At 38.4% G+C, this 13504-nt stretch overlaps 1 protein-coding gene across 14 annotated transcripts in view; it reads left to right on the forward strand.

The window, feature by feature from the left end:
* Positions 1-12803, forward strand: part of TMEM135 (transmembrane protein 135) — a 271979-nt gene extending 259176 nt beyond the window's left edge. For 9 of the 14 annotated variants that reach the window (XM_031460511.2, XM_031460510.2, XM_031460513.2 and 6 more), the window contains 8 exons: positions 2927-2990; positions 3972-4048; positions 4519-4617; positions 5418-5485; positions 7218-10538; positions 10792-10925; positions 11492-11601; positions 12096-12803. In XM_031460511.2, the coding sequence (XP_031316371.1) occupies positions 2927-2990; positions 3972-4048; positions 4519-4617; positions 5418-5485; positions 7218-7350 (441 nt within the window). In that variant the 3' untranslated portion in view covers positions 7351-10538; positions 10792-10925; positions 11492-11601; positions 12096-12803. Of the gene's footprint in view, positions 1-2926; positions 2991-3971; positions 4049-4518; positions 4618-5417; positions 5486-7217; positions 10539-10791; positions 10949-11455; positions 11602-12095 lie in introns of all 14 variants that reach the window. The other 5 variants (XM_064492790.1, XM_031460504.2, XM_064492789.1 and 2 more) reach the window with 5 other exon arrangements.
* Positions 12804-13504: the final 701 nt, after the last annotated feature.

The raw sequence follows: 13504 nt of genomic DNA on the forward strand, positions 1-13504 counted from the left end.
TCTCATCAGCAACTTTGCACAATACATTGGGAATAGAGGCTGGGGGCATCTCTTTTAAAATGTTATTTAATAGGCTTGAAAGTGTGGTTACATTTGCATTTATACATAGTATTAATGGTTTTCAGACTCGTTTTCTTTTTTTCTATGACATAGACACTGAGAAAACATGAATGTCTTTATTTCTAACATCAGAAGTGATATTAATCTACCTGATCTATTTGTCTCTTAATCATATTTACTGCCTGGTTATTAATTTAAACATTTTCAGACCCTTCTTGCTGATACCAACCCTTGATAGAACCAGTAAGGATTTTCTGTTGTAACTTATGTAAGCGGTGACTTACTTTCTGTGTCTCCTCATTGTTTCTGCTACACTCCCTCAAGTCAACAAAGTTAACATTCTCCCACCTCTCTCTGCGTGTTCCTATAGATGCACCCACACGTGTATGAACACACACCTAAACACGCGCGTAGGGTGTGTGACACAGTACCCTGCAGTTTGAAGTAATGGCCTTGTGTTTAATGGAAATCACTGATACGAAATCACATTACTGATATTTTATTAAACACCCGAAATTTAGATTCTAAATTTAAATGGTAAAGTATGTTAACTCAGGTTGATCTGTATGTGTGTGTGTGTGTGCACGAACACCCACACCATTGTTAAAGACTGAATTCTGGAATTACTTTGGGTAAGATAATTGTGTATCATTTTATGTAACAGTTTATTTCTAAAAGGTAGGTATGGAGAAGGTATTTAGAAATGGAAAGGAACAACTGACAAAATATAAACTACAGGGAGCTAACCACTTGTTATTCAAGTATTACTAGCATTGAAAGCATCTTCAATATGGTTTGACCAAGAAGCATTACTAATGTCTTTGAATATACAAGGGTTAGTAGGGCAGGATATGGGTGATTTTATGTTTATAGTCACATTCTTTTTCATCTCTTGCATCAGAGTGTTTGTATTTATTCTTAAAATACTCTCTTAAATGTTTATATGTGGATTATCTCCAACACTTTTTAGCCCAAGTTGGTTATTCTCCACCATCCAGCACATCTCAAAACATGGCTTTTCTGCTTTTCTTGTTTTTTTGGTTTTATTTCTTTCCCTTTTTGTTACTATATTATTTGCTTAGGTAATACAAACTAATGGTATTAAACTAAGGAAAATATGACTGGGTCAGAAAATCTCTTGTAAGAAATATTCATACGGTGTGCTCTAAAACTGTACGTGATGAAAAATTTTTATCACTTTTTTGCATCTTCCTAAGGACATAATTAAGACGACAAACTAACCTTATTTCTTCTGTATCTTCTTGGTGGACTGACACTTTTTCCATTTTGTAATGGTCCTCTTTATCCCTGGTAATGTTCCTTATTCTGAAGTCTTCTGTGTCTAATATTAATATAGCTACTCCAGCTTTCTCTTGATTAAGTTTGGTGGTATATTGTTTTCATCCTCTTTCTTTAATCTTTCTGTGACCTCAGTTTAAAAGTTGGTTTCTTTTAGACCACATATCGTTGGTTCTTCCTTTTGTATCCAGTTTGATAATCTGTCTTTTAATTGGTATATTTAGAATATTACATTTAATGTACTTACTGGTACGGTTGATACCTACTTTCTTTTAGTTGTTTTATATTTGTCTTTTTTTTTTTTTTTGGTCTCCTGGATTTGGGGAGTATTTTTAAATATATTTTAAATTTATTTTAATTTTTAAAAAAATTTTGTACTTTTTTGTGTTCTGTCTTCACTATTGACTTATTATTTATATCTCTTTTTTAAATTGAGTGATTGACTTAACATTTATAATAAACATTTTAAATGTATTAGTCAACATTTTCAAATAATATTATATCACTCAGTATAGTGTAAGACTCTTACAACACCATACTTGTAATTCTTCCTTCCCATCCTTTGTGCGATACATTTATCTTTTCATATGTTATAAACCTCGCAATACATTGTTACTATTTTTGTTTTGGACCAGGAGTCAGAAAACTTTTTCTGTAAAGGGCCAGGTAGTAGATACTTTAATCTCTGTGGAACATATGGTCTCACTCATAACCACTCAACCCTGCTGTTATAGTGTGAAAGCAGCCACAGATAATATACAGATGAAGGAGCCTGGCTGTGTTCCAATAAAACTTTATCACATTATGATTAGAATTTCATATAATTTTCACATGTCACAAAATACTTTTAATTTTTATCCTCTGCAAGGTGTAAAACATTCTTCACTTATGAGCCTTATACAAATAGGTGGCAGGCCAGATTTGGCCAGTGGGCTGTAGTTTTCTGACCACTGCTTTAGATGATTCATTTTTATAGCAATTAAAGATAAGAAAAACATGTCTTCTACATCTGCCTTCATTTTAGCATTTCCAGAGCTCTTTATTTCTTTTGATAAATATAAATTTTTATCTGTTACCTTGTTCCTTCTGCCCACAGAACTACCTTTAACATTTCTGGTAATGCAGGTCTGCAGGGGATGAATTTTTTAGCTTCTATCGGTCTGAGAAATTTTTAGCTTCTATCACCTTGATAGTGAAGAATATTTTCTCTGGAAAAGGATTCTGGCTTGACACAGTTGTAGTTTATCCAGCCTTTTCTCTTTGTTACAGTGGGAGTGATCGTTTTCCCAGCATTCTATATCTAGGCAAAAGTAGAATTTATGAATTCACTTTGAAAAATCATTACAATGAGAAATGTTTGTATACTTTCTTGATAGAGTCTGTATAAACAATAACTTTGTAACAGGTTATTGTTGTAATTTTCCCAATCATGTATTCAGTTTGATTTTAGATAAGATCACCAGTTTGCCTCCAAGATCAGCTAATGACTCACTCATTACAGATGTTACACGTAGTCTTTTCCTCGAACTGAAACAACCGAAGTCATTGTGTTTTCTTCTTGATACAGGGTACGAGTTGCTTCCTGCGCTGGGTCAGAAACCTGGATGATGAGCTGCATGCTATAATAGCCGGTAAAGCAGTGATAAAAAAAACTGTTATTATTTGCATCAATCAGTGGTAGGAATGAATCAGAGATAGTTTCCAGTTTCACCTGGTGGCTTTGTATCTTCCTTTCTCTGTCATAGAATCCCTGCTGAGGCATTAGTCGAAACATTTTGTACTTGTGAAGTTTCACGTATCAGGCAGGGTGCTGTTGCCATCTGGTGTTCTGAGTTGGCAATATAATGACTTGGGTATCTGTCCTGCTATAGACTAGAAATTCTAGGCAGTGTGTCGCAGAAGAACATAAAGACAAAATATTTAATTGACTAATGGAAGTGAAATTAGATTTCTTAAAATATTCTGATTTGACCACTAGCAAGTGACGTATTTTAATAATTTTTAGGAACTTAAATTTTATAAAAATAAAAACTAAAGAACACTTTCTGTAAGTTCACTATATGTATTACTTAAGTTAAACAGGCAATTTTTCAGATATTTGTTAGTAATATCCCTACTATTAGTGAATTCCAGGCCTCCTGCCACCTCGGTTTTCCATTTGTAAAATGAAGACAGTGCTATGGAGAGAAGTGTGATGGCAGCACCCGACATAACCTGAGCTGTTAGGAGAATCAAGGAATAAACATTTCCACTTAAAACAGAAATGATACCAGTAGCTTTTTAAAAATATTTTTTAAAAAATCATTACATTTGGCAAGACCACTGCTGTTTATAAAGTTAAATTTAGAATGTAAAATTTCCTGTAATATGTATATCAGAACTGTGGTTCCTAACTCTGAAGGTCAATTTTTTTAATTTAAAAATATGTGATAATGAATTAGAATTCACCCTATTTTAATGCCATCGTGTATATTACTGTCCTTGATTTTGTTGTAACAAAAGGCAGTGCTAAAATCAGTTCTTTGCTATTTAAGTGAATTAACATTTCCAAGTGACCTAATAACCAATAAATATTCAGGTTTTGATCAGTTTTGCCTTCTTTGTTGTTCCAGGATTTTTGGCAGGAATATCAATGATGTTTTATAAAAGCACAACAATTTCCATGTATTTAGCTTCCAAATTGGTGGAGGTAAGCAAACATTTTTATGCACGTACAGTTCCAAAGGACATAGAGCTTTTTTAGCTGCTTTAGCAGCAAATATATATCCCAGTTACAAAGGCAAGTTCTAGCTTTAGCTTCTAGTATAGCGCCCAGCACAGAGCTACCACCGCTAGATGCTGAATGAATGAATAGATCTAACAGAGAGGGGAGCACTTGGACACAAATGTCATATTTAGAAATATGTAGAAATAAAGTGCTGTTGAATTTCACAGAAAAGTGCCACTGGCATTTGGAGTTTTGGGTGAGGGACTGAGGGAAAGGCTGACACTTAACGCCATCATGGAAGATGCGACCTATGATTTGAGCTCTGAAAGGACTGTTAGGATTTTGGAAGGTAGAAAACATGGTTGTAGGTAGGGAGCATATTGCTCCACCTTACTGCTGATGCGATTTTAAGTTGCTGTCTTTCTACATCTTGCACTGTGCTTGTTTTGTAGACAATGTATTTCAAAGGCATTGAAGCAGGAAAGGTTCCCTATTTTCCCCATGCAGACACTATCATCTATTCCATCTCCACGGCAATTTGCTTCCAGGCAGTAAGTACAGCCTTCTGAAATGAGGAATAGAAGTAATTCTGTTTCTACTGCACATTAAACCGCTGGGGGAAAAGTAAAGGCCTGGGAACGTTTCAGTTTATTACATTTTGTGCTTTTTTGGTTGGTTTTTTTTCCAGCAAGGTAGCTTGCAAGTTTCAAATCATTGAACATGTTAACTTTATGGGCCAGATCATGTTTTATGAATACAACAGTTCTTAGCTTTTAAATAGTACAACATTTATAGGTAAGTTATCATTCTAGTACCTTGGCTAGAATGCCCTAATTGTACTTCTGGAAAAAAGATACCGTGGACATAAATAATATTTGCATTTCCCCAGTATCACTCTAGCAGTGAGGACAGGGGCAGAACCCTGTTTAATAGAAGCATCGTTCAATCTCTTTAAGTTCTGTAATCAGCATTATTGATACTCATGGTTTTAGGGCTGTTGCAGAATTGTGGGGACAGCTTTTATTCGCACTTTCTGACAGTAATGTTAAGTTGGTGAACTTATTATAACTAGTGAAGTGCCAGCTATCTAATGGGTATTTAGTAAATGCTTCCTAATGACTAGTGTAACTCAGTTATTATTTCAGGAGCAATATTCTTATTTGAAGGCATATTTACAAAGATTCTTGATAGTCGTCAGCTTAAACATAAATACGTTCTTGTTATTACTGTCATCACTTGTTTTTTTAATATACAATGGGCAATAAAAATAAATTTAATTCTGTTGCCTAAGACTGCTGATAATATTTGCTGTCTACTAAAAGAAGGCTCAGACTGCCTATTCTAATCTTAGGCTGTCATGGAAGTTCAGACCTTGCGACCGTCTTACTGGAAGTTCCTTTTAAGGCTCACCAAGGGCAGGTAAGCGACTGACATGTTTTAATTGGTCATAGAAAAAAAAGCAATTTCCATAAAAAAGATATTGAGTATTTTTGTCTGCCTGAGGGAATATTCTTTCAGTGGTAAAGGATGTATCTAGATATAAATAAAATATGACCTAAAACTTAATAACCTGGGGCATTCTTTTAGTGAACATTATCTTGGCTATTCTTTTCCCTATATTATTTTAGATATTTTTAAGTGTTCTAGATTTATATCATGTTGATTTGCAAACTGATAATTAGTTACTACATAACATACTTAAGCCTCTCTTTTTAAATCTTTGGGCTCTTCTTTTTGATTAAAAATAGTAAACAGAGTCATTAGAAATCATGCCTAAACAATTGACTGGTTTCCACTGTGGAAAAACTCATGTTCTTTTGCCTGATTTTGCAAGCGTATTTTCCTTTGCTTTTATTGTCATGTTCTTTATTGTGTTGTTAGCACTTCCTGATTTTAATCTAATTCTTTGGGAGGCAGCTTGACCTAATAGAAAGACCATGAGCTTCGGAGTTGAACAGACATAGGTTTGACTCCCACTCAGTACCTTCAGCTGTGTCAGTGGTCGGGAAAGTTGTTCACCCTCCTGCGCCTCAAGTTTCTTTCTCTCTATGGTGAAACAGTAATACATACTTTGTATGGCTGTGGAAAAATCATGATGTTTGTAGCAGCACCTAGCAGGCACTCAGTATTATGCCATTAGTATTACTGTTATTAATTATAGTAAGCACCATACAACGGTTTGCTATTATGTCCCAGAAATGGTTTTAAGATACACATGTATAGATACGTATGTATTTAATCCTTAAAATAGCTCTATCAGATAGGTACTATTAATATCCTGGTTTTACATGTGAGGAAACTGAGCTTCACAGAGAGGTTAGAGCACCTGCCAGAGTCACAGAGCTGGTAAGTTGTGAGCCAGGCAGTCTGGCTTCAGAATTCTTCCCCTTAGCCAGGACACGGTGTAGCCTTTATATTATTACTGAATCATTTATCTCTTTGTCCTTTAGATTTTTTTGGACACCACTGAGTTTAACCAGTTGATTTTGGAAGGGGATTGACTTTGGAAAGGAACAAAAAATCTTATTTATTGGCTCTTGGAATCTTGATTCTGGCCAATGACTCAAAACTAATTTCTCCCTGACATCTTCCCCAGAGAAGATACGGTCAGGCACAGAGACACACAAAGTCCATCTTGCACATAGCTAAATATGTGTGTTTTGAAAATTTTATGTCTCTTAGAAATTTGAAAACCTAATATGTTGTTTTCCATTCAGTCATTAAATATTTGTACACTTGGATGTGTTTTCTGAGACGTTAAAATTTTGAGAGAAACTACATTTAATACCTTTGCCTCATTGGTGAATTATTAGCTCACTCATTGTTTATGTAGTTTCCTGTGATTTTATTCATCAGAAAAATCACAATGAACCTATTTTTCTATTTGACACTCATGGAAAGAACTCTAGAAGGGCTTGACATGATGATAATTTCTGGGGTTCCAGGTTTGGGGATTATCATCTCTAAAGAAAATACGAGACAGTGAATCTTGAGGGAGAATATCAAAGTGACTTCTGAATCTGCCTTGGAGTCTTTTGCCACGTCAGCCTTTTCTGTCTCCCTGTCCCATGAAAGAGAAGTCAAATAGAGTGGACCATCTTAATGAAGTTTATAAAATAAGTATTTGCTCACTGTGTCCTGTGTTTTACAGATTTGCTGTCATGAACCGGAAAGCCCTTGATGTTTTTGGTACTAGTGCATCTAAACACTTTCAGGACTTCACCCCTAGGTTGGATCCAAGATACACAGTTGTACCACCAGAGTCGCCCATCGAATTTTCTTGAAGATGACTGTAACTTATTAATGTGACTTAATGTTTCATTATTTTGTCCTGGAGAGTTAATTATGTTGAATGCAAAAAGGGGGCCCGAGCTTGAACTTCAGTGTTATTTTAATGAGAGATGCTCTTTTTTTGTTTGTTTTTCTTACCTATCAGAAATACAGAAGCTTTTTAGGAAGATGTTGCTTAATAATTAAGCTCTCTCTATAGCCAGAATCTCATTCTGGATCACTGCAGTGGTTGACGTTATGATATATTATCGATTAAATTATGTCCACAAGCAATACTGAATAATCTATGTAAAATGTAGTAACAAATAAGAGTATACTTAAAATTACTTTAAAAGCTGTTTTAGTTCATTCCAATATAATTCTTGGTTAAAACTAAGAATATGTCTACATTTTTAGGATACAAAGGATCACGGGTACATGGATTTGGTCTGTATATTTTTTTTTCTCTAACTTTTGAATTGGTAAGTATAGCGGTGAGATGTTATGGATATGGAGTAACTCTTTTTACAGACGATGCTGCTTTAGTATAGAGCGACTTACTTGGAGAAAGTGGCCATTCTTACTTCAGGGACGCAGAGACGGGCCTCATACTGTCGGATGAGTGCCGTGGTGTCCATGCTCGTCTTCCGCCGACACCTCCCTCTCTCTCTCCGCCGTCAGCTGGGCTCTTGGACAGCCCGGGGAACCTGAGTGCTAGGGGCAGGTTAGGAGCAGACGGGGATGGGCATATCTGGTAAAGCTGAAACGTTTTCATCTTTTATAGAAGCATTACACTTGAATATTCAAGAGCAAATGAAGTTCCTTGTAAACCTCCCGTAGGTTTCTTATGTTTGTTTTCATTTATTAGGACTGACTTCTTCATAGGTAAGTTTGTGTGCCATTGTTGACTCAGAAGGGATCAAATCCTATGGAACAGAAAGTATTTTGGGCAAGTCTGGCAGTTTGTTTCCTCAGCTGTTTCACCTGTATCATGGTAGAAGTCCAGTGGTTGTTAAAAGGTCCATTTCTTCACTAATTGAACGCAGGTTCTGTAGCCTCTTTTCAAAAAAGTGTTGTCTCTATTTTTATTCCTGTTAAAGAAGTGACGAAATGTAGTCACTGCTGCTTATAAGGTAGTTCAGGACAGCTTTGATTGAAGCATGATCATGCTTTAGGGTTTTTCAGGGAAAATTTACTCTTTTCTAAATGAATACAGGGCTTAAGCGGTCGTGATGTCTCCAGTTAATGTAACATACAGGGATAATGGTATGTTATCAATACAATTTCGTTGCTGAAAAGTTTTAGACTATTGAAAATTATTCAGTAGAACTTCTGTTGCAACAAGAACTATAACCTAGAGTTTTAAGACGCTTAACCCTCCATATTCAGTTTCATCACGCCTTGCCCTCTTCTGTTTACATGTAATCCTAACCTTTGCTGTTATGGCAGATTGAAACCCGACAAAAAGACAGACTGGTACTATGGTAACAGAGGGCCACTTTAGTTTAATCAAACTTGTGCATTGTCATTACCTTTTTAAGGTTGACTTGTCTGTTAGGCAGTACTGTTAAAGGATCATTTTGGCTTCAGACTTCCAAATTGATTAATAAATTACGTTTTAAGTTTTTACTCACTGGAATCACAATGATGACTGGTACTGTGTTTACTTTTAAAAATGAAGTATTACAGCAGTGAAGAAAGCATTTGCATCTCATTTTCTCTACTCAGAAATTATGATATTTTTTCCTGTCAGGTCAGGGTAAATGGAAAACTTTTTAGTCCATAAGTTATTGTTTTCATTCACATTAAAAGACTATGAAATTTAAAGACAAATTCTACTGAAATATGAGATTGTTCAGTAAAATTTTACTGGTCAAAAGGTGCATTTCTATGATTTATCTTTTTTTTTTTTGATAATAACTAGTCATCTTTATGTAAAATGTAATAACTATCAGGAAGCAGAGCACAATAATGAATGTATAGCTGGAATGAACAGAGAAGTACAATTTGATTTTTTTGGGACAGACTGCAGAGTATAGTTGAGCAGACAAAGAAACTGTGTTTGTGTTCCTTGAAGACAATCAAAATGAATGTCTTTCTACCTCTAACTAATCAGGTATGGACAACTTCGCATCATAAAATAAAATCAAATAGATGTCTCCATTCCAAAACATGTTTTTTAGTCCATCTATATGCTGAAGAAATCCTGTCTATGGTAAGCTTCCTTCCACTAGGTCTGATTACATTAAACACTTAGTATGCTTCTCAGTATTTCCTCCATCTTTAGGGAGACTGCAAAATAGTGCACTGGGGTGGTTAATAGAATTATGGTTGTTTTCTATATTAATCAACTATTTCCTGTGTTAATAAAATCCTAGAGTTAGTGCCAACCAAGTTAAGACTGAAATTGCAGGATAAAAAAATTGTCTCAAATCTTACCTGTTCTTCATCAGATAGTCCATTTTATTACCCATTTCTGAAATACAACCTTTGGTTTGGTTATTAAAAAAATAATAAATGCTATGGCTTATTCTGTTACATTTTTCTTGATCTATAAAAAGTGTTTCTCAGTTGATACCTAGCATATTTTTTGCTTGCATTTGTTGTCTGGTCAGTATTAATTTAGAACTTTACCTTTTTACTCTGCTCTCAGACCTTACTTTTGTGATGAAACCCAAACTGGTGAGTTGTCACATAGTATGTTCTGGCTGAGCCTGAGTATTTATCTCCTTGTGGGTTCTGTGAATGATGACAAAATTGTTTCTGCCTGTTTTTTGTCACATCCCTGAGTTTCTAAGCCCTCTGACGATGCCTTGTTAGGGAAAATCAATTTCCTTTACCCTCAAGGAGCTTCCTCCACTTGCTACAGCACGTCCTCCTCACAGTGGGGCTCAGGCTGCCCCCCGGCAGGGCCAGAAGGGACGCACCCACTGGGAGCAGTGGCAATCAGAGAAGTAGTCAAGCCCTTAGAGTACCTGAATTTTCCCCGTGATAAGTCATTTGGCAGAGCAATGGGTGGGTTTTTTGGCACCACAAAGACAAAAGTATTCAGCTGAATTGGGACTTTGCTAAGATACCTGATAAACTTTCTCTCTTCCAACGCCTTGTCCTGTTGCTGCTTCTCTCTTCAGTGTTCATTTTCACATACACAGTTGAGGTACCTGAAAAATGAGTGACCAAGAAGGAGATATAAGAAAAAGCAGTAAGTATTTTCTGTAGGGCTGGGCTGAGGCTGTGCAGAGTGACAAGGCTAGCTTAACTGTGGATGCCCAAGACTGTTCTCACAGTCGCCACAACCCTGTGCCTTCCTTTCTCGCCCTGTCCTGGTGGTGCTGGGGCCAGCTCTGCACGTCCTTCCTGTGCAGTTAGCGAGGAAAGGAGCGTGAGGGACTGAGGTGACCCTGAGATCAGGAATGTGGTCTTGGGGCCTCAGTGATTTTGTAAAACCTCCACAGTTGTGAAAAGGGTAACTACAAAGAAACGAGGCTGACACTGTGTGACTTCTGGAAGCAGAGGAGGGCCAGGAACTCGACCATGACTGCAGCAGGACATCGCGTGGCCCGAAGCCCACAGCTGTGGTGAACAGAAGGTACACTATTTACACTGAGAAAAGTGAGTGACTTTTAACTGAAGGAAAGAATTAATATCTGGGAACTGACTTCGTGCTCTTCAGTGTGGCCTCTCCCTCTCCCCATCTCTGTCCCCCTTCCTGGCCTCGTGCTGCTACCCCCATTCCTGTGCCTCCCGCCTGCCTTCTGCTGGCTGCTGTCACTTCCAACTGTGCTCCCAGAATGTGGGCGCCCATCGCTCCCCTGGTGACAGCTGGTCAGGGGTGGGGGTGGGCTCTAGAAGCATCGTGAAGATGGAGGAAACATTTCCAGGGACAGTGACTTTTGATATAGCTCCGCATTTCTGAGGCAGGAAGGTAGGGAGGATACATGCTCACATGTGGAAAGAGATGTTCCTCTGTCTGTGCGGCCTTTAAGCAGGACAGTCTCTTCTCAGCAACCCTGTGTCATGACCCCGACCCTTGCTATGGCTGCACAGAAGGGGCAAGAACTCATTTCCTACCTTCCTGTTGCTGTCTCTCCACCTTTCCCTCTCCACATGTGTCCTAAGGAAACAATGCATCAGGCCTTACCTTGGTCTTTGCAGAGCTGAAAATCCCGGATTGGTCCACGGCAGCGGTCTCAGGCCAGGTGTGACTGGTACTTTTTCTCCAGCTCTAAGCCACTGCAGCTTGCCTGTTGAGTTTTTTGGTGCAGGTTAGTGTATGCCACCCCCGACCCCTGCCTCCACCCCCGCCAAAGGGTAACATTCTGACCTTGTCAGCAAACCCCAGGCTGCAGTTCACAGAATGTACCCTGGTCTCAGCTCCCAACATACCCGTCTCAGCGTCCCTCCTTGGCTGGGGAGGTCCGGGCTTCCACAAGTGGACCTATACTGGCGGAAGTCACCCAGAATACTAGTTTCCCCTCTCCCTTAATTTGGATCAGGCAGTTTCTGAGGCCTTTTTCCTCAATGTCTATTAAACTTTTTTCAGTCGTCAATTAACCCTTGAAATGAATTTTCTTTTCCGATTATTTTGGTCACACAAGAGGACCCTGGGAGCAGAGAGGGATTGGGGCCTAAAAAGGCTTAAAGTGTGAAGTAACCGTGTTGTTAACAGGTCATTATGAGATGGGGTGGCTAAGGAGACTGTAAATACACATTTCAAGTCTTACTTCTTCCCCCGATGTCTTTCTTCTCACCTTCCCAGGCCTGTGCTTTCCTCCCGCGTCTTTGCCATTTAAGTTTTAAGTCCCCAGGGAAAAAAATGTAGTACTTCTTTCCCTGTCTGTTCCCGGGAAAGTGAAGGCAAGACTGGTGAGAGCCCACAGGAGTGCTGTGGAGTCTGCGAGGGAAAGCGGTGGCGTCTCTGGCCCTCCTCTCCCCTCGCAAGTGAGCCAGAGGCTTCGTTCGGGTCATGTCCTGGTGATGTGTGACAGGTGCCCTGCCACACTTGGAGCGGTGAGGCCCAGTCTGTGAAGGAGGAGGAAGGAGTTTGTTCTCAGAATTATTGAAGTGTCGTGTCTGCCGCACTGTTACGGATATAAACCTGACTGGGGGCCAGTGGTCAGACTGGGTACTGACTGGTAACGAGGCACTTGGCTTCGTCAGGGTACTTCGTCAGTGTTTGTGGAGCGAATGACTGAATGGCCTTGCGGTGCGTCAGGAAGACGGCGGTTATTTCCTCATTAAGTTGGAAATGTGTTAGATGTATTGAGAGGTTTTATATGAATAAAGTTCTTCCTCCTTTTGAAATTTAATTTGTAATACAGGTAAAATTGGCAAAAACCACAGCAAGAAATTCAATCTAAATCTGAGTCTGCAGTTTCTGGAAGCCTGTCGTTCTTAGGCATAGCAGTAAGGTTCTCTTAAGACCTAGGAGGGGAGAATAAATAAATCTGCAAAACTAGAGGTATGATTTGGAGTCATCTGGGCTTTTTTTTTTTCCTCCCCCTATTAGAACTCTCCTTTCACTCGAATTTGGATTTAAAGTTCAAAAATGGAATTGCAGTTATGGTTAATTGCTCATCTAATGGCTATGTAATCCCTCTTATTTGCTGAGAACACTTACTTTGTTTAAGGCAGCAATATGCCCAGCCCCGGGGGGTGGTCATGATCTTTCTAGGCCTTTCATGTTTCTCCTTTTTTCTGGTCCAGATATTTTTCCAACCTTTCCTCTGAAGATGGTCATGTGACCCAATTTGGGCCAATAAGATGTAATGGAAAATCTGGGAAACTCTCGGGAAATTTTTTCCTCCCTGATTAAAGGAAAGCTCTTTCCAACTCCTTCCCTTTTTCCTGTTCATAACACTGGTTAATGGGATCGGGATCTGTGGCAACAATTTTGCAGATATGAGGTGAGAAGTACAAAGATGGAAACCCACCACGTTAAAGATGTCAGAGCAGAAAAATGGAAAGAACCTGCCTCCCAGATGACATTCTTGAGCCACTGAATCAACGCCAGTAACCACATACCTTTGAGTATTTTGAGGAAAACAAACCTCAATCACTCAAGGCTCTGTTAGTCAAGGTTTCTGTTACTTTCAGCTAAAAACATTTCTAATTGACGCATTCCAATCCTATATAGGTCAGGCCTCAGATCCATTTCACCAGACACCC

Source organism: Camelus dromedarius, chromosome 12 (genome assembly GCF_036321535.1).
Source record: "Camelus dromedarius isolate mCamDro1 chromosome 12, mCamDro1.pat, whole genome shotgun sequence".
Classification (NCBI taxonomy): Eukaryota; Metazoa; Chordata; class Mammalia; order Artiodactyla; family Camelidae; genus Camelus; species Camelus dromedarius.